Source organism: Ornithodoros turicata, chromosome 1 (assembly GCF_037126465.1).
Source record: "Ornithodoros turicata isolate Travis chromosome 1, ASM3712646v1, whole genome shotgun sequence".
Taxonomy (NCBI): Eukaryota; Metazoa; Arthropoda; class Arachnida; order Ixodida; family Argasidae; genus Ornithodoros; species Ornithodoros turicata.
The window spans coordinates 68,657,639-68,684,998 of record NC_088201.1 but is presented as its reverse complement, the minus strand read 5'-3'; the positions used below and the strand labels follow the sequence as shown (position 1 = coordinate 68,684,998).

At 46.6% G+C, this 27,360-nt stretch overlaps 1 protein-coding gene across 1 annotated transcript in view; it reads right to left on the bottom strand.

Moving 5' to 3' along the window:
- The window catches only part of LOC135378366 (lysosomal protective protein-like), a 31,958-nt gene extending 7,817 nt beyond the window's left edge, over positions 1-24,141 (bottom strand). The window contains exons 1-8 of the mRNA XM_064611393.1: positions 23,997-24,141; positions 17,096-17,286; positions 11,192-11,354; positions 9,759-10,010; positions 7,314-7,405; positions 5,939-6,035; positions 5,689-5,850; positions 5,467-5,597 (exon numbers count right to left, since the gene is read on the bottom strand). Of these exons, the coding sequence (XP_064467463.1) occupies positions 5,467-5,597; positions 5,689-5,850; positions 5,939-6,035; positions 7,314-7,405; positions 9,759-10,010; positions 11,192-11,354; positions 17,096-17,265 (1,067 nt within the window). The 5' untranslated portion in view covers positions 17,266-17,286; positions 23,997-24,141. The remainder of the gene's footprint in view (positions 1-5,466; positions 5,598-5,688; positions 5,851-5,938; positions 6,036-7,313; positions 7,406-9,758; positions 10,011-11,191; positions 11,355-17,095; positions 17,287-23,996) is intronic.
- Between the last annotated feature and the right edge of the window lie 3,219 nt (positions 24,142-27,360).

Genomic DNA, 27,360 nt, shown 5'->3' with positions numbered 1-27,360 from the left:
ATACTGGCCCAATATTTGACCGACATTGCCAATACTGGCCCAATATTTGACCGACATTGCCAATACTGGTCCAATATTTGACCGACATTGCCAATACTGGTCCAATATTTGACCGACATTGCCAACACTGGTCCAATATTTGACCGACATTACCAATACTGGCCCAATATTTGACCGACATTGCCAATATTGGCCCAATATTTGACCGACATTGCCAATACTGGCCCAATATTTGACCGACATTGCCAATACTTGTCCAATATTTGACCGACATTGCCAATACTGGTCCAATATTTGACCGACATTGCCAATACTGGTCCAGTAGTGGACCGACATTGCCAATACTGGCCCAATATTGGACCGACATTGCCAATACTCGTCCAATAGTGGACCGACATTGCCAATACTGGTCCAATAGTGGACCGACATTGCCAATACTGGTCCAATAGTGGACCGACATTGCCAATACTGGCCCAATAGTGGCCCAATAGTGGACCGACATTGCCAATACTGGCCCAATAGTGGACCGACATTGCCAATACTGGCCCAATAGTGGACCGACATTGCCAATACTGGCCCAATAGTGGACCGACATTGCCAATACTGGTCCAATAGTGGACTGACATTGCCAATACTGGTCCAATATTAGGTCAGGATGTTGTGCTGCTTGGATTAATTATTTTCGTAAAACGTCACTTTCATGCAATACTGCACGAAAGTCACCTCCATATTTCTCTTTCTTTTTCTAATCAGATCTAATCACAGTCACGATTTCTTTGTTGTTGTTTCCACGAACGTCTCGTTTTATGTTATTAAATAGGTTCTCTCAACCGTCTTATTTTTATTTTTATTTCGACCCTCTCTTCGGTAACTTGACATTGATCTGCGTACCTTCTGCTGTATAATTATTTTCAAAGAACCAGTAGCGGCGTCTTGCTCGTCACAGAGGTACACGGTGAACGCTGGCAAGGTTGCTGGGACGCTAACCTTACACGGCATTTGCTGGGAACACAATAAGTCCAGGGAATGAGGCACTATTTGAAATAAAACTTTAATATACACAAGCTTTCGTGCAGAACCTGCACTTCATCAGGTGAATACACAAATAAACGTACAGCAGAACCGGGCTATTATAACCTCACACATGTCTAGTTTACCCGCCTCTTTATGTTAATTATCTACCCCCCCCCTCACGTGCGACGGCAGAGTTGACAGGACCCCAAACCCAGAATTTATTACCCACTGGGTTACCCAATTCTGGGTTTGGGGTCCTGTCAAGTGTACCGTCGCACGTGGAGGGGGGAGGTAGATAATTAACATAAAGAGGCGGGTAACTAGACATGTGTGAGGTTATAATAGCCCTGTTCTACTGTACGTTTATTTGTGTTTTCACCTGATGAAGTGCAGGTTCTGCACGAAAGCTTGTGTATATTAAAGTTTTATTTCAAATAGTGCCTCATTCCCTGGACTTATTGTGTTCCCACTACTTACTTACTGGACTGTGCATCTTTTTTAGGGATCGGACGAATCCAGAATTTTGCGAATCGGAATCCAAGGAAGGTTCTGCGAATCCACGAATCTTACGAATCTCGAATCTTTCGAATCCTTTCTTTAAAAAGAGACTGAAAAGGTAAGAAAAAAAAAACGATTGAAAAGTGTTTTGAAGCAGAATATGATAAATTTTTTAAATGAAAAAACAAATAAATAATATCATCATCATATCATATATAATCATCGACTACAAAAATTACATCAATTCTCGAGTATGAATGATTTCCATAAAGCCAAAGCGACAATCAAAAGCAACGAACAAACGTGATTGGTGGATTCGAAAGATTCGATTCGCCGTTTTGGGCACGGGGATTCGGATTCCCGAATCTTGAATCCCTGCCTAGGATTCGTTGATTCGGTTAGCACATCCATAATTTTTTTTCCTTCAGTGCCCAAACGGCATTTGCTGCGAAGATATAATTGAAGAACTGAAAATATCTGTCAATCACAGCTATTACGAGCTTCTTACTCACATAGACTACGACCCTTATTCGTTCACCCGTGTCCATCTCCCCGCGGTCTTGTTTGTCACAAATCAAAATATTTTCTTAAAAAGCTAGTGAAGTGACAAGGTGCAAAGCTCAATTCAGTCGAGCAAAAAGAAAAGGAGAAGAGAAAGCGGATGAGATATAAAATTGCTAGAGATGGGACGAATCCAGAATTTCTCGAATCCGAACCGGAATCCAAGGAAGGTTCTGCGAATCCACGAATCGTACGAATCTCGAATCTTTCGAATCCTCTCTCCGAAAAAGGATTTAAAAAGCCAGTGAAAAAATTCTTCTACTGAAAAGTGTTTTGAAGCAGAATTTGATATCTTTGTTTAATAAACAACAAATTTCGGGAGATGACATACCACTCAGTCAGCACAAATTGTTGCAGTGACCAATAGTGCACCAATATTGCCGTGCAATATTGATGTTATGTTGCTAATGACCGCTTTCGTTGTGCTGCAATGATGTTATTGAAACGACATTGCAAAAATGTGATTTTGCAATGTTGATGCAACATTGCCAATGATTCGTTATTTTACAGTGTAGCAACGTTACAAAAGAAACACCGGGGGAGCACTACCGTATTGGTGATATATGTGCAAGTGAGCACAGTACGCTTACATATTCAGTAACCCTCCTGCTCTTGGGCAGACTTCAGGGGAATGGTGCCGACATTCGTCTGGAAAGCCAACGGGGAAGCCCTGGGAAAACTGTATACAGCGCAGTCGGGATTCGAACCCGTGTTACTTCCCAGTCTTTGCACGGTAGGCGATCATTCTAACCACTGTGCCACGCGAGGGTTCAAGGTCTGTGGTCGCACTAACGCTATGAAAGAACGCCATATCGACGGTCAGCGCGCATTCACATGTGCGTGAAAATGGATTGTAATTAATTTCAAGTTCTCGGTCAGATTAATTTTCTTTGAGATTATGTTGTCCTCGTCTCGGTCCTTTTGCCCATAGTCATCTCCCATAGTGCGTTCGCAGTGTTGTCCCGAACATGTCTCTCACAGTCTGAATTAATTCTCCCCATAAGGGTCACACTAACTGTAATGTTCCCTCACTGCAGCACGTGAAACATTGCCTGAGCGACATAATCGTAATGTTTCCAAAATGCGTTGTCTCAAAGTGCTGCACGAATATACAGGGTGTCCCAGAAAACGTGTGACTGAATTATTATAAAAAAAAACTACGCCTCCTAGAATCATGCGGTCAACGGCATTTGTTCTTACTAGGTTTTTGCCAACTGCTGATGTGAATGTCATGTATCGTAAGTTTAATTATGTAAATATTTGCGAACTGAACTCCGAAATTTGCCAAGTAAAGGTAACTTTTGTACCCCACCAATATGAGAGCGTGCGGAATTCATTCAAGTTCATGATAATTGACAGTGATATTCGCAAGCTATCCCATCGGAAAAAATAGCCGAACATCATGCTTTTCGTAGCACCGAATCATAACGCGCGACGACGTTTTCAGCGCAATCGCTCTCAGTCCGACGAAAGGAGGTTCCAAACCCAGCCCACAGAGTGATAGTATAGAAAAAGTGACAGTTCCTGAAATTGGGAGATGGAAAGTGCGATCCCAGCGAAAGTCGGACGCGGTAAACCATACCTGTGTTATGTCTTTCTGCGTTGCAGGTGTGGGCTGGGTTTGCAACCTCCTTTCGTCGGACTGACAAGGATTCCGCTGAAAAATTTGTCGCGCGCTAGCATGATGTTCTGCTATTTTTTCTGGTGGGATAGCCCCTGAATATCCCTGCCAATTGTCATTAATTTGAATAAATTAGACACGCTCTTCACATTGGTGGGGTAAAAAAGTGACATTTACTTGGCAAATTTCCGACTTCAGTTCGCAAAAATTTACATAATTAAACTTACGTTACACGACCTTCACATCAGGAGGTGGCAAAAACCTAGTAAGAACAAATGCCGTTGACCGCGTGATTCTAGGTGGTGTAGTTTTTTTATAATTCAATGACACGTTTTCTGGGACACCCTGTACAACCAGAGGCATTGTGGTAACAGTCCATTTGTGCATGAAACGTTGCCGCAATATTTGAACACGTCGTCAAAAACAAACTGATAAATGACGGGTGAACTTAAAGGGAAGTTCCGAAGATTTCATTCATTGTTTATTGGTGGGAATTACAGACAGAACAAGAACGTGCAAACATTGTGTTACGGGAGCACTCGGAGCGAGTGCCTCGGCAATGTTGCATGCAAAGCGTGCAACATTGCAGCAGTATGTTTGTTTCGATGTTGCTGCAATGTTTCAGACGTTGCCTAGCGGCAACATTTCTATTGCACATTTGCGACGTTTCCTCAATGTACAATGTGCAACATTGCTCTCGCAAGAGAATCACACTGTTAGCTCTACGCATCCTTTGAAATACAGCAGACACATTGATATAATGATAGTGCTGCAGCGCTCAGATTAGGTCGCTGATGCACTGTTTTGTGACCAATGCTATTGCAACATTGCATTAAAATTGACTGCTAAACACAACATCAGCAATGTAACTGCAACATTTCTTCCGTGTAGCACACGCACATTGCTTCGGAAACACAATCACACTGTTACCTCTACGCACCGTTTGAAATACGGCAAAAACATTGAAACAAATATATTGCACAAACGTTGAATTTACGTTGCTGATTAAGCGTTTTGGAAGAAATGCAATTGCAACATAGCATTGACATTGCTTGCAAAACGTTGCATCAACAATGTAAACGCCACATTACCTGAGTGTAACATATTCAACATTGCTTCATTGCAATGTTAGCTTTATGCAATCCTTGAGACACAGCATGAACATTGCAACAAATATATCGCCACAACGACGAATATGGGCATGAAACATCGCTGCAGCACTTCAACGTTGAGGTAACATTGATGAAACACATTTGCAACATCTTGTGCTGTCTGGGAATTACTTCTTCCTAAGTGTAACTTATTTAACATGTTGTTCATCGACTACATACATACATACAATACATAAAAAGGGAGATACATACACTCAGGAGTCTGAATTTCCTCCATAAAACTAAGAAACAATCAAAGCAAAACCCTGTTACTTTTAAACGTCTAATACGTGAGCTTTACGTTGTGGTTTTCGCGCTCCCCGGGGGTCGCCGGCCAAGCAGGCTTGGAGGCGCCGATTTTAAAAAGAAACCAAAAACGTGGTTGGTGGATTCGAAAGATTCGATTCGCTGTTTTGGGCAATGGGATTCGGATTCGCGAATCTCGAATCCCTGCCTAGGATTCGAAGATTCGCGGATTCAGTTGGCACATCCCTAAAAATTGCTCTCCAGCAAACTTTTGCATGCCCCTACATGAGTGATCAACTTTGCCAGTATAAAAATTCCCGAATCAAATCCAAGTTTTATAAACCGCTAGTCACGTGCACCATCCCAGTCGGTTACCTGCAAGATGTCCAGTTCAAGGGAGACTCCTGAACATGAAGCGCCACCTTTACATCAGGCCGGTTGAGGTACTTGTCAACATTTGCTTCATCAATACATGGCGGGGTAAGCCCTACTTGCGAATCGGAGACCTACAAGAAGCCAAGTGAATAAAAAAAAAGTCAAGTATTGATTAGTGGTATCAACCTCGTCATCCAATATATATTGCCATGACTGACATACCTGACTGAACCAACCGAGACTCTTTGTAACCATACTCCAAGCACGGTGCCTGTAAGATGCCCTTGGGTTGGCAATACTCCCAGAGGATTCATATTCGCACGGGTCGTACAGGTTGTACACATTGAGACCCTCAGAACGAATGACGCTTAGAGCATCGTTAACCTACATGTAAGAGTGTATACCTGCATTGTGATGGAACAATAGAAACAGCCCGCACTGAACTTTTGCAATAACTCTGAGGCTCGCTTACAGCTTCCAAACAGTAAACGTCACGTGAGCTGACGAAGTCGCAGGCTTGTTGAGAAACACTTCCGTTGCAACAGTGCTGGCTGAGTCTTGTCCAGAGCCTAAAATTAATGCTTCAGTATCAGATACGTTACGGGATCACAGGCAACAACAACGACACTTTATTCTGATCACGAGAGCTCGAGTATGTGTTCCATCGCGACATGTGGTAGACTCTACCCTATTGCTCGCGTAATTTGGTGCAGATATAATGATAGGCCTCACAGGCGGGGACAGAAGAAGAGTGTCCAGGAGGGATAACAGGGAATTCAACACGCGAGCTCTTGATTCAGAATGAAGAGAGTACCTTGTAAACTAGGCTATAGACCTTCACGTTAAAGTTCCGAATGAATGCAGACTGTCATAGCAGATCCAAGCCATAAAATATGAAACATTACGCCTTGTATAGCGAATAATAAACAGTCGTGCCTCGCTGATCCGTCACTCAGTTAACCGAAAAGCTCATTATTTGGCATGTGCGGTCGGCAACGAACTTTGCTACCCCTATTTATATATATATATACGAGTATATTTAATCCGGTTATCCGGAATCTGTTATCCGTACTCGGACGTGAAGTACTGGACACAACGTTCCAGAACCAGTGTCATTCTGATTCACTCATACGGAAACGTGTCAACGGCCTTGGCATTTGCTGGTGTTAGCATTAGTGAGTTTTAGTATAACGTTCGCTGTCGCTTTTGCGTACGTAAGGGATAGCGTACGATGCGCTAAAACTCTCCACTATTAGACAGTTTTAGTACATCGTACGCTATCACCTTTGCGTACGTAAGGAATAGCGTGGTGTTTCTGCGCAATGCGCGAAGCTCCCTTTATGTTTTGTGCGTGCGCAGAACCACCACGCTATCCCTTACGTACGCAAAGGCGATAACGTACGATGCACTAAAACTCTCTATTGTCTCCGAGGGCCTCGCATCCTGCGTAAGCCTTCTGTTGTATTCTCTGACAACTTTTGGACAGAGGTCTGTCACTGAAGACTGGTGTGGAGAGACAGTAGCGATGGCTCCCGAGAAGCGCAAGAGGTGTTTGATTTCCGCTGGACACAAAAAATCAATAAGCGAACGTCGGCTATCCAAGCCATGCGAAGGTATTTCTAGCCTTCAATTCCGGGCTGAACGAGCCCTGGGCGCTGATGTTGAAAAGTCCACGATCTAGGACGTTCTGCGGGAACAGGAGACGTGCTGGAACGAGAAACTGCATGCATCCCCCCAATTGATTCGCTTGTCCAGAAATTCGCTACCCGGACGATAGAGGGTGAGTACCGAGGTGACCGGATAAGCGAAACACTTACTACAATCAGTCACAACAACACAAAGCTTACGAAAGTCCCCAAAGTCCGTGGTAGTAACCAAAGAAGATGAGGCCGTTTCCAAGAAGGGCAAAGTCGAGGGCACCGTTTCCAACTGTGTACCCCTAAACACAGAGGAGATCCACCATTAAGAGATTTAATTACGTGTCATATCTTCCAGTGCCTTCGTCTTGGCAGACGTAAAGGGACGGTCGCATCCTTCACTGTTAAAACAGTGTGTGTATGTGTGTGTGTGGGGGGGGGGGGGGGTAATGGCAGGATAGGCTCGCCGTTGTTGGCCACACAGAAGTGGGCGTCGTCACGACTATAGCAAAAAAGAAAGAAAGACGGATGGAGGATGAAGGATGAAGGGTGGAGACGCGTAGAGGGTGCATGAGTTCGTCGGGGAGAGCAAAGTGTTAGAGGGGCCGTTGAGCAGGACCCGCCTTCCGCGGAAAGAGTAAGGTTTCTTGCTTTAGCGGAATGCTTCGAGATCGACTGGAAACACTGTTAAAACAGAACTTCACCACATAACACGCTCCTAGGGAACCACCATTACGAATGATATCGTTCTGTCTCCTGATTTGTAAGAAACAGGAACAGTCGCCTACTTTGGACACATTATGCATGTTCCAGATGGGCGCCTCCTGCCATTTTCAACAAATCAGGAGACAGAACGATATCATTCGGAATGGTGGTTGGCTAGGAGCGTGTTATGTGGCGAAGTTCAGTTTTAACAGTTCCGGCCGACACCGACAGGCATATGGCCGTCAAACAGCTAGTTGGAGTGCGTAATCCTGGTATACAAGACATCATGCGACCCTCTCTTCCCACGAAAGATCTTCCCCGTGTTATGCAGGCAATGCTCCATCGGTTACGCACGGAATCTGCGTTCACGAACTCGCAACTGTTCAAGATCGGCTCCAGGGAGGACTCCAGTTGCGATCACTGTAATCATCCTGAGACTATCGCACATATCCTGACAGAATGCCGCGGATACCATACTATGCGGGAAACTCACCTTCCCCACGCCAGGCCTGGCATACTGACGGACGTCCTCTTCCCTGAAGGTTCTTGTGCAGAACGAGTTACAAAAACTCGCGGCCTCGTGCGTTTTCTTCAAGAAACGGGCCTCGCGGAAAGACCACTCTAGCGCACCTCTCATCTACAGTGTGCCTCCGTCGCATCAGTATAAGTCATCCTGCCTATGCCTCATTTGGAAATCATCAACTCTCTTCTCCCCCTCTTTTTTTTTTTTTTTTTTGCTATAGTCGTGACGATGCCCACTTGAGTGTGGCCAACAACGGCAAGCTACTTCGACCCCCCCCCCTCAGTTTTAACAGTGTTTCCAGTCAATCTCGAAACTATAGTCCCATTTTATTCCTCGTTGACCACTGACCAGAGTATCGATAATCCCACGCGAAATGGTGGCGTAGTCAGACTGCTATTCGATGGAATACATGAACATGACTAGGGCAGACGCCGGATGTTGAGAGTATCCTGGAATTCCCTCTGGAAGGCGAAAACGGAATAGGCGAAACGGAAACTACACCACCAATCGGAGCGTGGCATTGAGAAAAGGGATGCCACGGCAGTGCGGGCGTCTGGATGGCACCTTTCCGCTCAGCGTCGCCGTCTACTCCTCCTGTTAAAGAGTGACGTCACGCTGATGTCCTTGCCGCCCACAGGGTGACACAAACCAACCATTGTTGTAACTGCCTTCAAGCGGATGCTTTTCGCAAAACCGCCATCTTGCCGTGGTCGCACGTCATAGGTATCTCCATTTTGAGGTAACGTGACTGTTTACATGTCGTTTTAGCGCTTGCCGCCATATTCCCGTTAGCATGTAAAGTCAAGAAACGAACGTATTTTGCCAGCGAAAACTATGCGGTGCTTCTTCTGAAACATGGTAGCCCATTTCTCCTCAGTTTAAGTACATCACATCGGCTCAGTGCGTCTTAACGCGGGGTCGTCATGACGTCTTTGGAAGTGGTCAACAGTACGAGCCCTCAAGTACAAAACTGCGTGTTTTACTGCGAGATTATCGGAAACAAATAATGACCGGGATCGAAAAACGTCCAAAATGGCGCACAGAAAGAGCAAACGCGTTGTTTACAAACGGTTTGGACGCCGATCACGGGCGCGGCCATCTTTAAGGTCACGTGTGCGGTGACGTGTGACCATGACCTGTCCAGAATGCATTGCGTTCGCCCAGTACGCTTTCGTCTATGAAGCAATACATTTGATGGCACCCCTGTGTTGCCGCCGGAGCCTCTGCAGCTACGGAAGCGGCGCTGATCTTTAAAATCCGCTTATTCAACACCTAAGCACATTTGGCACATTAGCCAAGTAGACTGTTGGGCGACGCCGAACATTGTGGTATCTGTTTAATAGATAAGTTTCCGGATGCGACCGTCCCTTTAAAGGTACGTCAATTACACATCGCATGTGACATCTTTGACGTCAAATTCTACCCACCCTTAAGTTGATGTTGTTATATCGCCTCAGCACGCGTTCAGTGAGCATAGGGACGTAGACACCACCATAGCTTTCTCCAGTGACATAAAAGTCGTTTGGAAGAAGTTCTGGGAATCCTTGAAAGAAATCTAAAATGGCGAGGTAGTTGTCGTCTGCGGTCTGCTCGTCATTAGAACTGTAGCTATATGGGCTGGACGGGTCGTAAGAGAAACCGACGCCAGCAGGGGAGTCAAGGAACAGCACGTTGGCCACCTATCGCGAAGAATGTGGAAAACTTTGTTAACCTCATCCCAAATGTAAAAGTTCTGCAGATCCTCTTTCCCTCTCTATAAAATGTCACACCACACGTGTACTGATATTAGCACCGCTACTACAAATTCGTTTGTGTCGTCTGCGAGCAAGTGCTTTCTCCCTGCAGGGGGGCAGGCGTTAGACGCGTGTCGGTAAGTTGTGGTTTTCTTCAGTACAAATCTGTTATTAGGAAGAATTCTTACATTGCGACACAGGGCTGGCTCAGAGGTATACTCATGCTTGTCTAAAACGTCATCCCCCTGCCGTTTAGTTTTGCAAAAGAACACGTAGTCGAAGACGTGTAGTGACATCACTGTGAATGACCCTGATTTAAGGACATGCTTCTGGGAGTTTCGTTTTCTTTCGATACAAAATAAAACACAATTTCGTCTCGAGACTTAAAAATACACAATCACATACATACAACGGCTCTTAGCTTAAAGGAGGCATTCTGTATGCCCCTTTCTCTCTTTCGTTGCGCACATAGAGCGTGCCGCGATATCGCCCGCTGTAGCCAATCACCGCAGACAATTTCCAACATGGATAACCTGTAGCTACGCGTGGCTGCCTATGAGGCTGATGGCAGCTCATCTACATGACTATGGAAAGCTTGGCCGAGAGGAGATGGTCTTCCTCTACACGAGTCCTGACGGGCGGTGATGTAATTTCCCAGCGGGCAACGGGCGGGAGTTGAATTGGCGAGATTCCTAATGACCACGTCACGTCGATTGGCGATCAGGCCTTGTTTAGTCTAGGTGGCGCCCTCCTCGGTAGCTCAGTCGGTAACGTCTTTGCTAGCAGAGCTCAAGATCGTGGGTTCAAACCCGGCCGAGGAAGGTAGCAATGTGGGGGAGGCAAACATTGCTTCCAGCACCGTCTGTCGGAGATATCCGACGCACGTCAAAAGAACCCCCGGTGGTCGAGATTATCCCCAGTCCTAAACTGCGGCACGAGCAACATGTCGCCATGCTATATAGGCGGTCAACCTTAAGTATAATATCACGGCACCATTATTATCATTTCTAGGTGGCGCTGAGATTAGTAAATGTTCGATTATCTCGAACTGCGTTAAATGAATCAGAAACATGTAATGTGACACCGTTTATGTCGTAAACTTAAGCGCATGAATATTATTCAAATACCTTGTTCCAGCTATAAGGGTTGAGATACAATGTGTCGTTGTTATTGGTAACGTGGAACGGGCCCAACTCTGTAAGCAACGCCAACATGGAACTACATCCAGGTCCTCCAGTCAACCAGATCAGAACCGGATCGTGCTTTGGAGAGTTTTGGCTTTCCACAAACCTGCATGGACCACACTACATGTTACTGTCGGGCTCCGCATAAGAAAGACACCTCGGGTGCTGTGCGGGAGCATTTTGCAACATTTTCCTAAAAACACTCGCGAAGAGCAAGAGTGACGCAAGTAAATACTACTGGGCAACATTACGTAAGATTAAATGTCAGCAGGCAAAAAATATAAAAGGCTGTTTTAGCGAAAGACATAAGCAAGACTAATGAGACGCCCTCATTTCCTTCGGATTTCTTTGTGCTCACTCGCGTGAGTAGTCAATTACATGATCTGTATTATTAAATGCGACAGCCTTTCTGTAACGGACTTTTGGGACGTCGGTGTAGCCGCGTCGCGTCATGCCGGTTGGAGACGGAGAGGGGGGCCCCCTCACTCTCGCGATGCGCACTTTATCCGTCGTTTGTTTCTTCATCGAGTTCCTCTATCGCGAGGAAACGTTTCGGCGGACACCCTGGCTCAGAATAGGTTCGGAAAACATAAGCCAAGCACCTGATTCCCTTGATGTGGCTCACATGCGTCAGACCACGCTGAAAGTTCCTCATGAGGACAGTCGTGAGGCATTGTCCCTCATGAGGCCAGTCGTCGTGAGGCCATCAATACGTGAGGGTACAACGTATTCCTCACAGATGAGGCCGTGAGGCCCTTTGTGAGGAGCCTCACCGATGAGGCCGTGAGGCCCTTTGTGAGGAGCCTCACCGATGAGGCCGTGAGGCCCTTTGTGAGGAACCTCACGGATGAGGCCGTGAGGCCTTTCGTGAGGAACTTCACGGATGAGGTCATGGGTCCATTCGTGAAGGGCCTCACGGATGAAGGGGAAGCCACTGTATCCCCTCCTTTGGAGAAGGTGTGCGGCAGATGACATCACTCTGCGCGAAGGGTCAATGGAAATTCGAAGATCTTCGAGGGTCGCCATGTTCCGCTCTTAGGTTTAATTCCTCCATATACAGGGTGGTCCACCAACCATGATAGAAATTCATAGTAAAAGACGTTGGCCCCGAAGAGACATGCGGTCAATGGATTTTTTTTTCTGCCAATAACTTTTGCCACATATTGGTAACATTTCTATTTCATTTTAATTGACGGAAATTTAATTTCTTGAATTGAACTCCGAAAATTTTCAAGGCAACCTGACGTTTTCTTTGCGGTAATGGGTTCCCCGTGGTCACTTTTCTCAGTATAGCACATAATCCCACTCGCAATGCAATGGCAATTGCCGAAATAAATTCGTCGAAAATTCGTGGAGCTGAGCCCTTGGCTCCGCCTCGTTTTTGACGGCTCTAAGTTTGAGCGCAAAGCTGCGAAGAAAGGAGGTTACATTGACACGCCACACGAGGGGGGAAAGGGTTACAAGCCTTACCCACGGAATAAACACCCGCGGTGAATGCGGGAATCAGAACTAATCAGAGCTGCAAGCATCAGTAAGAGTGGGGATTGAATGTATGGGCCGGGATTCATAACGGAGCCTTTATTTAGCCAATCTTTTTCACGGGACCCCTAAATGCCAACCGCTACTGTAGCGAAATTTTAGATGCCGTGTTCAGCTTTATTGATGACCTGCCTCTTGCTGAACACACCCGCGTGTGGTTTCTGCACGATGGGGCTCCACCTCACAGCGCGCAGCGTGCAGTACAGCTGCTCCGTCACATGTTCCGTGAGAAGTGGGCTGGCCAATTTGGTCCAGTGTCATGGCCCGCCAGGTCTCCTGACTTAACGCCGATGGACTTTTACCTCTGGGGTCGCATCAAAGAAGAAGTATACAAAAGCGAACCACAATCGCCGGCTGACCAGCAGGGGAAAATCACTGCTTTCTGCTCGTCGCTGTACAGATCCGAAATAAAAAGGGCCGTGGAAGATACAATTCGGAGAGTCCACCTGTGCATTGCAGCAGATGGAGAACGCTTTTACTTTAGATGGAGAACGCTAATGATAACCTAATCAAAGTACACAGGAAGTGTGTTGAATGTAAATAAATCCGTAGCATGTTGAAACAAACGAATTGAAAAAAGAAGAGAGCTGACAGGCGTTCGCGCATACAACTCTCTCTCTCTCTCTCTCACACACACACACATACACAGGTTCATGACAATAAGGTGGTGCAGAAAAACTACGAGACCGCTATCAGCGGTCATAGTGAAAACAGCCGCGTACGCACCCAAAAGCAAACAAACACACTGAGCAAAACACGAATAAAGGAAAAAGAGCGCGACCCTGAAACTGACGTGGCCAAAGCTGATACCTGGCAGCGGAACTCTTCTGCGGCTGCGGGTTGGGTTTGTCACCCTTTCCCCCTCGTGTGGCGTGTCAATGTAACCTCCTTTCTTCGTAGCTTTGCGCTCAAACTTAGAGCCGTCAAAAAAGAGGCGGTGCCAAGGGCTCCCATTCCCACGATTTTCGGCGAATTTATTTTGGCAATTGCCATTGCATTACGAGTGGGGTTATGCGCTATACTGAGTAAAATGACGTCGGGGAACCCATTTCCGCAAAGAATACGTTAGATTGCCTTGGGAAATTTCGGAGTTCAATTCAAGAAATTAACTTTCCGTCAATTGAAATGAAATAAAAATATTACAAATATGTGACAAAAGTTACTGGCAGAAAAAAATCCCTTCACCGCATGTCTCTCCAGGGCCTACGTTTTTTACTATGAATTTCTATCAGGGTTGGTGGACCACCCTGTATGAAGGCTACCATGAAGAATCTCACTTCAAAGGGGCATGCGACTTTTTCATAAGTGACCTTACAGATAAGTCATGACTCTCTTACGCGGTCACGTTATGTTGTTGCATAAGATAAAACCCCAAGAATAGGGAACACGATTTTGAAGTCGTGTTTTGAGCGCCACACTACCTCTTGTGGACTCATTTTTCTGCCTGTTTACTGGAATAGCAGCCCAGGGATTTCCCTACACCCCCCCCCCCCCTGAAATTTCTCAGGTGACCCCACCCAGCTCAGTCACCAACACGTTCTGGTAGTGAGTCCGGCGCAGCGAATTACATCCTGTACAGTCAAACTTATTCTGTAGGACCACAGTCATGCAGATGATCGTACCATGCATTTGTCCAAAATCATTTGAAAGTGACTGTTCAATGCATATATTGCGCGCATATACGAGCAAAAATGCGTGCGGGTACGCAAACTCAAAGTGGCTCATCAAGAACCATTTGCGCCCAACTCAATCAAGCACGGTATTCCGCTTTTTTCGTCTAGGATTTTCACCTTTGGTTGCTAGGGATTCATTGAGCTTCGTGAGACAAGTTGCGAGTGTTTTTTCTTTGTCGGTCGTGCAATTATGCATCTTAATGTTGAAATGCCGTTCATTATGAATCTATATTCAATTGTACTGTGTTCGAGCGTAATAACATGTACAAATAAAACGGGAATGCTGTGCAGATATGTCACCATTGTGCCACGATTCTTTCAGTTTTCTTTCTAAGAAAAATTCCGTAAGTGAAACCTTCACCAAGCATACCCCCCCCCCCTTGAAAGCTCGGCACCCCCTCAGCAGTGAATTTCTGGGGGAATCACTGTAGCAGCCTCGTTTGGAGAGGCCCTGTACCGCGTTTTCGAAAGCGCGTGCAGCTGCTTTCCCCCCGCTAATTTCGAATGATTGCAACTGGACACACGCGTGCTGTGTCATGCCAAAGGTGCCATGTGCGGTGTTTTTGTATTTTCTTTTTAAACAAATGTTACCGCTGCTGGGAATGTAATGAGGCTTTGTTTTTATTTTGACATCTCTTGTTCTTAACAGCATAAAGCTCAATATAAAGCAGCCTTTACCGGGCTCCCTAAAGTCTCTGCGACAGCAATAATGAAGGAAGTACTAAGGAAGGAACTAACAAAGCAGAACAAACAAATAACAATCAAAAAGATCTATGATGAAAAACCCGAGACTGGGGAAGAGACGAAAAACAGACGTTGAAATTGAGAGTTTGTGTGCGTCGTCTGTTTTTCGTCTTTTCCCCAGTCTCGGGTTTTTCATCATGGAGTTGTAAGAATTTTCAAAATCTTTCTTTGTCTCCACAAAACGAAGCCAGGAAAACTGGAATCCCCGTGACTGTAGCGCGCCTTTGAAATGTAAAAGAAGGAGAAGAAAAAACAACAACAAAAAGGCACGACCTGATTGCAGGTGCGATTAAGTACAATCGTTGTGCCCAAACACTTCAGCTGTGAGCGTATCCTCCGATTCTGGCAGCAGCGTCATACGGTTCTGAGAATCGAGTACAGGATCTCTTCAAGCACTATTCCCCGCCACCACCCGATCATTTCCGTAACGGTACATCTGCACTGTAGTATTTCGGGCTCCACTTTACTGATGCCAAACACTAACGTTAAACCTCACTGTGACAGTAACAATTGTCAGCACATTTATCCAAGCACAGCACGAAACCCTATAAACAGTTTAATGCCGCGCAGTATCATTAGTACCAACTCCCGACACAGTAGATAAACGCCGACGTCTCATGTGAACATGACGGAAAGTTCTTTTGAGGCTCACGTACGTGTCTCCTAGTGACTTGAAGACACCATGTGGGTCCTCATGAGGTGAAGGTACGTGAGGCCATGAAGGCCCTCATGAGGTGAGGGCACGTGAGGCCATGTGGGTCCTCATTAGGCGAAAGTACGTGAGGCGCCGTGAGGACATGAGGGCCCTCATGAGGTGAGGGCACGTGAGGATGAGGACTCCTGGGGCCATGAACGCACTCATGAGGTGAGGACAAGTGAGGATGAGGGCCCTCATGAGGTCAGGATACGTGAGGCCATGAGGGTCGTGAATAGCCTCATGAGGTGAAGCCATGTGAGGATGAGGATCGTGAGGCCTTTCGTGAGGCCTGAAGTGAGGTTCGTGAGGGAAAAATTTGAAATGGATTGTGAGGGTGAGGGCGACTGAGGTTAAGTTACTGGTGAGGGTGAGTGAGGCTGATAAAGTCCGTGCTTCGTGAGGTGAGGCTGAGTGAGGCCGCAGGAAAATGCCCACCTGTGGCCCCCAGTCTTCAGCACGACCGTGGCTACCACCTACGAGATGATGCTTTTACCGCTAATCAGCTGCATTAGCGGCGTGGAATGCTGTAACGTCGGCATCAGATTCGGCATTCGCGTACACAATGTTGTGCGCTAGAGTTACCTCACTTGCTGTCAGATTTAAACTGGAGGTTATGGGACCCCAATATTTTCGGATGGATTGTGACACTTTGGTATACGTGGTTTATTACTTGAACCCTCGAACAAACTTCCGCGTCGAGCTCTAACGTCGGAGGAGCGAGATCTACGGCAATTCCCATTGGTTCTCGCAAGGCGCATGAGCTCGCCCGCGTTGCCTCACTGACGGAGGTACCTGCAGGGATGTTAGTTTCGGAATCGCGATGGCAATTTCCTACGCGTCTATTATCCCCTTTGCTGTAAAACTGGAATGTCATTTCACATAGATGTAGGTGACCATCTTTTACAACACTGGGGCGAAGTGTCACAATCTCTTGGAACTGCTTGGAGACGTAGGCACAGGCAGGGCCCATGATCGGGTCCAGACAGTAATTAAGTTCCAGTTAAAACTCGATGATTACGATAAAAAGAAAGCAAGCGAGTTGGTGGCAGATATACATAACGTAAACCTGATACTAGGGAAAAATAAATAAAAAAGGACGCACACAAACACAAAGTTTGTTTTCGTTATGGATATCGATGCTTGCATCTGTCTAAAATCTGATTACAATAAGCAACGCAACTTTGATAATCTCACCAGTAGTGCAGTTTGCGGGTACCGCCAGCTTGCAAATACCCAGAAAAGTGCCTGAAGTTAATTGGCTCACTTAGTCCTGGGAGCGTGGTGACTTCATCCTCTAACCGCGCGCAGTGGCTGCTCTGACACAACACCACTACTGCGACGATGACCGCCAAGTAGCTGTTCATGATCCCAAAACGATATTCTTTCTGAAACAAAAAGAAAGGAGCATTATCACCGTCAAGTTGAGGGGCATGGGTCGTAGAACTTTCACTGGTACAACAGTGTTTTTTTTTAAATTCCCTGTTAGCACCGCGAAGCACCTGTTATACTATATGCGCCGTACAGACGTGGATAGATGGACAGGGGACAGCAGGAAGGAGTGGGGGACAGGGGGGTTACTATGCGCCCTGGGCCGACTTCATGGGGAAGTGTGCCGACATTCGTCTGGAAAGTGTGCCGGAAAACCCAGGGAAAACATCAGACAGCACAGCCGGTGGTAGGACTCGAACCCACCACCTCCCATTCTTCAGCGCGACCTTGGTTACCATCAACGATGAGCGGACGCTTTTATACCGACTCGGATATGCCACTGGCGAGTTGACCACATTGCATTCAGATTTATTGTATGGTGACGAAAAGGGGAATGTAGCCAGACGAAGAAGTAACTAAGCCCCGAATGCTTGTCGTGCTTCGCACAGCCCAGCTGACGGCCCCATACTGCACCGACAGTTTAAGGCTATAGTCTCACTCCCCTCTTAAAAAGAGGCAACTTTGAACCAGAACTGTAGCTCTCATTTTCTTCTGTTGGTGGTGAAGCTGGTGCCATTCGGAAGCTATGATTCTTGACTCGGGGGGACCGTCTTCCGATTTTCGGCCAGGCATGCGGTTGCGGCGCCATAAGGCCTGGAACATGCCAATATCTCCGATTATGGGTGGTCTTTGTACGAAACTGGCACAAAGGCAGAGCAGATAGCGGCGCACAATTTGTTGCGTTGTGTTGTTCTGTGATACGTGGAGGGTGGACCGTCTCGCTCGTATTGATATATGACGCCGATAATCCGGAAGCGCCTCAGAAAAACATGAAAAAATGCCTTTCTTTGGCTTCCTGTTTCGAGGTGTTCTAATGTCACCACACCAGCCTAGAAGTGGCAGTGGATGGGCAATTATGCGCAAAACCATTGCTGAAAATTTCAGCATGATTGGAAGAGCACAGCGCAGGTTATTACGTTCCCAAGCCATTCCAAAACATTCCGACCAAACCAAAACTATACAGGATTTTCGGTGGCCACATCGTGGCGGAGCATGTAACCCCTTGTGATCAACTCCAGTATTCTGCGAAAGGTGACGCTTGCGTCACTTGTGTTCGTTACGTCACGTTGGTTGCGTACTGCTCTGGCTGTGCCGCCGCTGTGCTGCGGGACGAATTCATTCACTCCGTGTTGACAGGTGCTGACTGTCGTGTTCTGATTTGAATTGTTGATACTGCGGTAGGCTGCCGCTTCGCACAAACTGGAAACGCGCGGCAATGACACGGCGACACGGCCGTGCAAGAATCCTCGGAAACCGCGGAGTTGCGGTCGGAAATCAGTCCGCAAGCTGCGTCGGCGGCTGGCGAGAGATAAACGGTAAGTTGTAACCAAGTGATTGTAACTTTGTACTGGTGCAGTGCGCTTGCTCTTATTTATTTGTTATTCCCCGTAGGCAATCCAAGCTGTGGTCTTTGCCCCCCTTGTATGGTCTTAGGCATCAGTGGTCTTAGTCTAGTGTCATTGCCTTGACTCTGGGGGCAGGATTGAGAAGCACCTGTATTACGACTCTCCCCCGATGATTTTTTTTCGATAGTTTGAGGTACAGCACAGGAGTAAAAGGGTGAGGACGGACAGCGTTCTCTAGGTTTGGAACTGTCTTCTGCTGTGTATCTCACTTCGATATTTCATTTCTGCCCATGAGAGCATTGCCAAGTTTTTGTTCTCGTACTGTAGTGTCGACTGTATTTGCTTGGCTGGTTAGTTATGTGTATCAAGCGTAAAACAACATCATAGAAACAAAGCACAACGAACCATTGCGCATCATTTGCCGCCATGCTTTTCACCGAGTCTGAGTTCCCGATTTTTCTGTTAGCGAAAAAAAGAAAAAAGACAGGAAATGGGGGAAATCTATTTTTCCCTTTTTTAGACGCGCCTTTCTACATTCACAACTGCAGATTCGCGGAAACCCACCCAGGAACGTTTCCTAAGCGTTTTTGACGAGCGGTCGTTGCTCAAAACAAATGAGAGCAGCATGAAAAGTCTACTCCGCAGCGATAATACCGAAAGTAGTTGAACCCTGGGGATATCGTCTGCGCCATGGTCTGCGAACGAAGTGCGGAAGTGACGACAGCGCTCTGCGGGTGATTTCAGCTGAATTCGTGCTTTCTCGGCGACGCATCGTGGTGGACGAACACAAACACGACAGACACGGACGGCGTTCAACTAGCAACCCAGGTTTATTTGACACAAATCCTCCGTACCGCTACCCGGAGGCGTGTTTCTCGACAAAGGTGACGTCTTCCTTTGATGAGTCCCAAGCAACATGTTCTTTACCTTCTACGTAGTGCTCCACGGCGCAGCGGGTGGATCTGAAATGACCAGTGTGTAACCAGTGTAACAGTCCGTTACGCGAGACCTGGAAATAGACCACCTCACGGGAGATTGACATCCACTGTGCTGCTGCAACTGGGTCAACGTGACACATGGCCACAGGACGAACGAGCAAGGAAAAACAACGAGAATGCGCACGCGTTGACATTACTTCGGTTGTTGTATCTCATGTCTCATTGTAAGAGAGAATCACAGGGGAACGCAACAAAGCTGTTGTTTAGAGCTTGGCTCTTGAGTGTCTCTTCGCTTGTATTTCTGACATTCTTGCAAGGTTTCCACAGAGTAACATATTGGCTTTGGATCGAAACAACTGTTGTGGACAGAACTAAAAATCGTAGCATCCTATTTTTTCCCCTAGTAAGCAATGCGTGCGTGTACAATGAACGCTTGCGGCATTTCGTACAACAGCTGTCTCGTTGCAATCTTTTCGCTACGCGACGGACAAACAGCCCTGCTGCCAAATGGCATATAGAACTATATTCGTTATTATTGTAATACTTATCACAATGAAACTGCAATTATCACAATAGGCTCGAATCAAAACAATTGCGCCCTTCGCTGCGCATGACGAATCAACTTCGGTCTCCCAGTGCCACTGACAACTTCTATGACAGCGAAGCCTGTTAGGGGCGGAAAGCAGGCTGTTACAAAACAATTGTCAGTGCTAGGCGTGAATAGAGAAAAGAATATAAGCCAATCCCCTTCCCCAGAGCACGCGCGTCTTTGTCTCTTTCCTTCTTCTTTCCAACTAGTTTCTTTGTTTTCTACATGTGGGGAAACTGAACGAAGAACCGGAGCATGGAAGGAGGGGGCACCACGATAAATGTTTGTTATGTAGGCAAGGGGAAGGAGTGCTGTCGCATCCATTTTGCTAGAATTTTTGTCGCACGATAACTATCTTGCAATGCAAATGCAATTTCTTGGATTGAACTCTGAAGTCTGTAGACGGATCCTCCGTTTACTCGCAAGTACAACGATCGTCTCACGACAAACTGTGGGCAATCAGCGCCGCGTAATGCGATGGAGACGCATATAAATGGAGACGCATTTCACGCAAATAAACTAGTGAAATGACCACATTTCGTGGCGAAAGATCACACCTCTCGTCATCTCACAAAGCGATAACACAAATCGCAGCCAAATAGAAAAAAAAATCTTCATCTACTAGCAGTGGCGTAGCCACGGGGGGGGGGGGGGGGAGCTAGGGGGGGCTCGAGCCCCCCTACCTGCCACGGACCGACCCACACAAATCGTGCAAATCCGAGAACATAATATATGTGGGGGGGGGGGGGACCAGTGTGACGATCGCGAAAGTTCTTGCAAATCATGGCGTCTATCTAAGAAGCACTCTTGAATGATTTTCAAAGTATGAGCTTTTCAAAGTACTTCCAATCTCGTGACACCACCTCATTGGTCATGACAGCCTATACATGTAATCGTACTGTGAACGTCTAAATAAACTATTTTCGTTCCTTTTTTTAATCCTCAGTTTGCAGTGTGCACAAGTATGTGTGTGTTGTCGACACAGGATCAGCGGGGGGGGGGGGGAGCGAGTTTTCATATCGAGCCCCCCCCCCCCCCCCTACCTTGGAGGTCTGGCTACGCCACTGCCTACTAGTCACAGTCGCTACAATGCCGAATACGGACAGGTTACATAGCGTATAATTGTCGACTTCCCTATTTTACTTCGGTTATGCCATTCCTTTGATTCTTATCATTTTGTGTGCGTACTGTGAGCTGAACTTCTAGTTTCAACAGAACTGGTAATTTCATAATTCATTTCAAGAAATCCTGTTTCTGTAAGCTGTATTGAGATAAAACTGCTACCGATCGGCACGTGAATAGACTCTTCACAGCTGACTGCAATTATTTAGTGTTTGCGTCCATTTTTTATGACGGTTGTTTGACCATTTTGCATTTGAGATCTATATTGTTATATATCTCAAATATATTATATTTTGCACAGTCTTCGTCGTACGCTACGCGCGCCACAGCAACTCCCGTGCTACTCAAAACACGAAAGCACGAAAATCAACTCGCCGTCTTGCACGACAGTTTCAGAAGACTTTTAGTACAATAGCATAGAGAAGAGACTCAAGGTCAAAGGGTCCAGTCAGCAGCTGTCCACACGCGCGTTTCTCCCTAACGGAGTCATCCACGGAAACCGCGACGGTGGCGCCCCGCCGTAGGAAGTCCGTAAGTAAATTCAAGATGGCTACCGTGAGACCGTAGTCTTAACCTCTGCATCTTGTGACTTATATTGAGAGGACTGTAGAGTAACCATTTGTCGAACGTCTACCAGAAGTGTTATAATTGCAACCCGAACTTAAACGCATTTTGCAGCTAGTTTGCAATGTAATTCGATTACTCCTTGCAATAACTTTTCGACTACAGTCTCATGGTTTGATGTGATCGCTGAAAATACGTCAGCGTCACGATCACGACAATCGCACGTAGGACGACTGCCTCTCGGACTTCACGACTGCAACATGCGGAAAGCCTAATAACGTCCTTCGAGTAGAGACCTCCCCGTAAACGCCCCCCCCCCGCCCCCCCCAAAAAAAAAGAGAGAGAGAGAGAGAAAACCGAAGCTTTTCTTCCTTCATTGTACCCAAAGTGACAAGACAAGCAGAATATCAGGACATAATTTCTTTTACAATATCATTTTTCAGAAGGCAACAAATTACTTCACGGGACAAAGCAGCGAAAGATCGTCGTCGACAGCACTTCCATGCTTTCGTGCATGTTGGCTGTTAGTATTTGGGAACAAATTGGTTTGGCCGCGGGACAACGCTTGGAAACGTGCGGATCGTTGAGGCCACGCGAAAGGCGAGCATTCTGCAAATACTGGAAACCGTTAAACTACTTCCCTGACGCCTTACGAGGCATCTAACGTCAACAGTCCCACAGGTGGGTGAATCCTGTGGGACTGTTGACGTTAGATGCCTCCCGTTAGACGGACATCCGACCATCAGTTTCACGCCATGCAAGCGTTTGTGCGATTTTGCGCAGACTCCAAGTTGGTGGACACAGTGTGACTGACTTGTGTGAGTGACTGACTGAGAGTCTTTGTCACTCATTGGTTTTATTGTAGATAGCCATTTGTGTTTTCCTAAGTGATCTGGAGTAGCCGGCTCTTGTAATGAGTGCCTATTTCTCCATTTTTTTTCTTTTCAACTCAACTCAACTCAACTCAGGCATCTAACGTCATGGCAAGTGGCGACACTAATCTCAATATGGAAACGTGCATAACAATCAAGCAACAGGGTCGCGAACGAAGACTAGTGCATGTGCACTCGTATCTCAATATGGGAAAAGCTTCGATGGGCAAGCGATTATCGTTTCCTCGCCGAGTGGTATTGACTGAGAATAACGCAATGCTTCGAGTCGCGGTGTCGCTGGATGTGAATTATTACGTTCCGTTACATGTGAAACATTACATGTGAGAAATCTGCAGGATATTTTTTTAATAACCTGCAATGTTCAGCGATAAAGGTGTGAACAAGAGGCAGGGATGAAAGCTAATGAAGCTGGAGAATGTAGGAGTATGCAAGCTTGGCTGGCGTGGACTTGAGAAGGGCAATATTTCATTGAGCTTGAGGAGCCACAGAAGGACACGGAATGAATTAGACAGGTACAGATTAAAAACCAGCAATGCATGCTTTTGTTCATTGCTGGTTTTGAGTCTCTCCGTAAGTGGAAACCCGAATTCATGATACAGACTGTACGAAGGCACAGAAAATATAGTGTGGCTCGCACACGAAACATGAGGTATGATATGATAGTTCTAGTTTACATATGCATAGAGTTACACAGAAGTGCATCTAGCATTGTCGTTCTCGGACTGCAGAAACGAATGGAATCAATAAAGCAGCGTCACATTCAGATCTTTAAGTTAATTGTGACGCCATAACAGTGCGTTTCGGAAGTGAATTTTTGAAGAGACAGTGGGTCTCTCCCATAATTTTTAAATAAATTGCAGAAAGCGACTTTTCAGTATACCAAAGAAATTACCATATGGGTCGTCTTTGCAGTATTCTCAGCAAATGTTCAATTTCCATTACATGTCCGCGTACATCTGTGCGCTGAAATTGTAAACGAGCTCATTATGCGCTATTCAACCGCCACTTTGTTCACGATTCGTATTCAACAAAATTTACTGTCCTCGTAGACAGGTTTGAGAAGTACCATCCCGTTCTCCCATGAAACTCGTTTTAAACGAGCTCAAAAAAAAGAGAGAAAAGATCCACACACTAACACACTCACAAGTGTCTCACCTTTAGAACACTCCTAGGTGGTGGTGGTAAGTCGTAGATGAGGCAGCAGAGTGAGGTTTGCCTGCACTTCTAAACACTCCTAGGAACAACTTGGAGAGATAGACTAGCCCAGTACACAGTGAGACGCCCCTAGAGAATCTCGAAATAAAAACTATGGTCCTTAGAAATGAAGCGGGACGTGATAAGATAGCTTGGTGTGTGGCGACCACTTGAAAGTGTGCCATGACAGATAACGTTCACCCGTTATGTGAAAGCTGAGAATCGAACGTGAGATGAGTACTGTGCTTCATGCAATCCTTCACTATGACCATGTGATCGTGAACAATGCAAGCGTTTCACGATGACATCGTAAATCATGCAACCATGCATACTAGGGACGTATTGTTACTGCACCTATCAAGACTTCGTTTTCTTTCGAGTGTCACTTTAAGTGCATTTGTCATAGTGTCATGCATTTGTCATGTTGCTGTGTCCGAAGAAGGCAGGATAGATGATGAATAGGATCCAGAACTGGCCACAAGCAAAGATTTTGCGTGGGTAACCCACCCACGCAAAATCTTTGCTACATAAGAATACGACTTTGCATGAAAATAGGACGTAACACCTAAAAACGTATGTCTGTCGCGCAACGAACAAACACAGCCGGCAAAGTTGGATAGCGCATGTATGGGGTTCGGAAAAAGACAAAAAATCACTGTACTCTTTGGCGCACTGCCAAACGCCTACGAAATGATATAGCACTGCAACAGACGAAGCGCGGTGCCTGCGCTGTGACCGTACATGATTTGCGTGCAGGCAACGGCAAACCCGACCATAGCAGAACAAAACCTCCCGGGGTGTTCCTGTGGATATCCTTTCACGGAAATTCGGATCTCCCTGGGAGACAGACATTTTTCCGACGGACGTCCCCCACATCTCCGAGTGGCCACGGTTCGGACTTCCCAAATATATCCGTCGTTTGTCCTCATAGGATGTTACGTGGAGATGTCTGGACATTGCACGGACTTACTTATTTACATGCACACATTGTGTGGATATACAAACATCCGTAGAGGAGAAAGACATTGATCCTCAGTTTTTGTAGAAATCAGCATTTTTCTGCCTGCCATTTTGTTTTAATCCCCGCCTCCGCACCTTTTAATTTCTGTTGCTCCTCTTTATTGTTTCTCGTACATGCCATGACGGAGAACGAACGCAGCGTTTTAATAAGAAAAAATATATATGAAAGCTCCGAGAAGACCACCCATTCCAAGAAGCTCACTTCGAAAGGCAGTGCCATTTCCTTCCAAAGAGAAAACAGATACTACATACTGCTTGACTCGCGAGCATCCCCATATTCCAGATACCTTCTCGCCTGTGAATCAAAATGATGGGTGAGTTGTCTAAGCTTAATTCGATTACGCACGCATACAACAAGGAATGGGGAAATTGATCGGTGTATTAACTTGCTATCAAGACAACGTCTGTGTTTCTTACTGGTTTTGGTTAGAGACATTCATCTGGTACATCGAAAGTCAAACTTCGCAGTGCTACATCGCCCCCAGTTTCTCTCTCTCCCGCAATAAATGATCCGTGTAACATCCCGACAGGGATCTAACTCGGACATTTCTTGAAACAGCCGCGACTGGACATCCTGTGGATACAGATCCTGGGACGTCCATGTATGAGGCTCCCAGTGATATCCGACGGATATATATTTCCGGATATGGACCTTGGGATCTGTTTTGGACGTCCACAGGAGAAATTGTTCCCATGGGCCTCGTGCAGAACCACGGGTTTCACCTGCAAACCCGTTCACTTCTTGTTAAAATCGCTGTACGCTTTGGCGCGCATTTCTGAACATCTAGCCGAGTGTAAAGGCGGCACACTTTGTCGCACGCCTCTTCCTCGCATTATCGGCCGCACGCCGCATATACTCGCTCATGGAACCAACACAGCATCGTAGGTCGTTTGTTCCTCAATGTACCTCTGTCTCGCAAAGAGGTCGTGTGCTTCACAGTGGACACCTCTCGCTCATGGAACCGACACAGCATCGTAGGTCGTTTGTTCCTCAATGTATCTGTGTCTCCGCAAGGAGGTCGTGTGCTTCACAGTCTATACCTCTCGCGCACGGAACCAACACAGCATTGTAGGTCGTTTGTTCCTCAATGTACCTCTGTCTCGCAAAGAGGTCGTGTGCTTCACAGTGGACACCTCTCGCTCATGGAACCGACACAGCATCGTAGGTCGTTTGTTCCTCAATGTATCTGTGTCTCCGCAAGGAGGTCGTGTGCTTCACAGTCTATACCTCCCGCGCACGGAACCAACACAGCATTGTAGGTCGTTTGTTCCTCAATGTACCTCTGTCTCGCAAAGAGGTCGTGTGCTTCACAGTGGACACCTCTCGCTCATGGAACCGACACAGCATCGTAGGTCGTTTGTTCCTCAATGTATCTGTGTCTCCGCAAGGAGGTCGTGTGCTTCACAGTCTATACCTCTCGCGCACGGAACCAACACAGCATTGTAGGTCGTTTGTTCCCCAATGTACCTCTGTCTCGCAAAGAGGTCGTGTGCTTCACAGTGGACACCTCTCGCTCATGGAACCGACACAGCATCGTAGGTCGTTTGTTCCTCAATGTATCTGTGTCTCCGCAAGGAGGTCGTGTGCTTCACAGTCTATACCTCTCGCGCACGGAACCAACACAGCATTGTAGGTCGTTTGTTCCTCAATGTACCTCTGTCTCGCAAAGAGGTCGTGTGCTTCACAGTGGACACCTCTCGCTCATGGAACCGACACAGCATCGTAGGTCGTTTGTTCCTCAATGTATCTGTGTCTCCGCAAGGAGGTCGTGTGCTTCACAGTCTATACCTCTCGCGCACGGAACCAACACAGCATTGTAGGTCGTTTGTTCCCCAATGTACCTCTGTCTCGCAAAGAGATCGTGTGCTTCACAGTGGACACCTCTCGTTGGTGGAACCGACACAGCATCGTAGGTCGTTTGTTCCTCAATGTATCTGTGTCTCCGCAAGGAGGTCGTGTGCTTCACAGTCTATACCTCTCGCGCACGGAACCAACACAGCATTGTAGGTCGTTTGTTCCCCAATGTACCTCTGTCTCGCAAAGAGATCGTGTGCTTCACAGTGGACACCTCTCGTTGGTGGAACCGACACAGCATCGTAGGTCGTTTGTTCCTCAATGTATCTGTGTCTCCGCAAGGAGGTCGTGTGCTTCACAGTCTATACCTCTCGCGCACGGAACCAACACAGCATTGTAGGTCGTTTGTTCCTCAATGTACCTCTGTCTCGCAAAGAGGTCGTGTGCTTCACAGTGGACACCTCTCGCTCATGGAACCGACACAGCATTGTAGGTCGTTTGTTCCTCAAT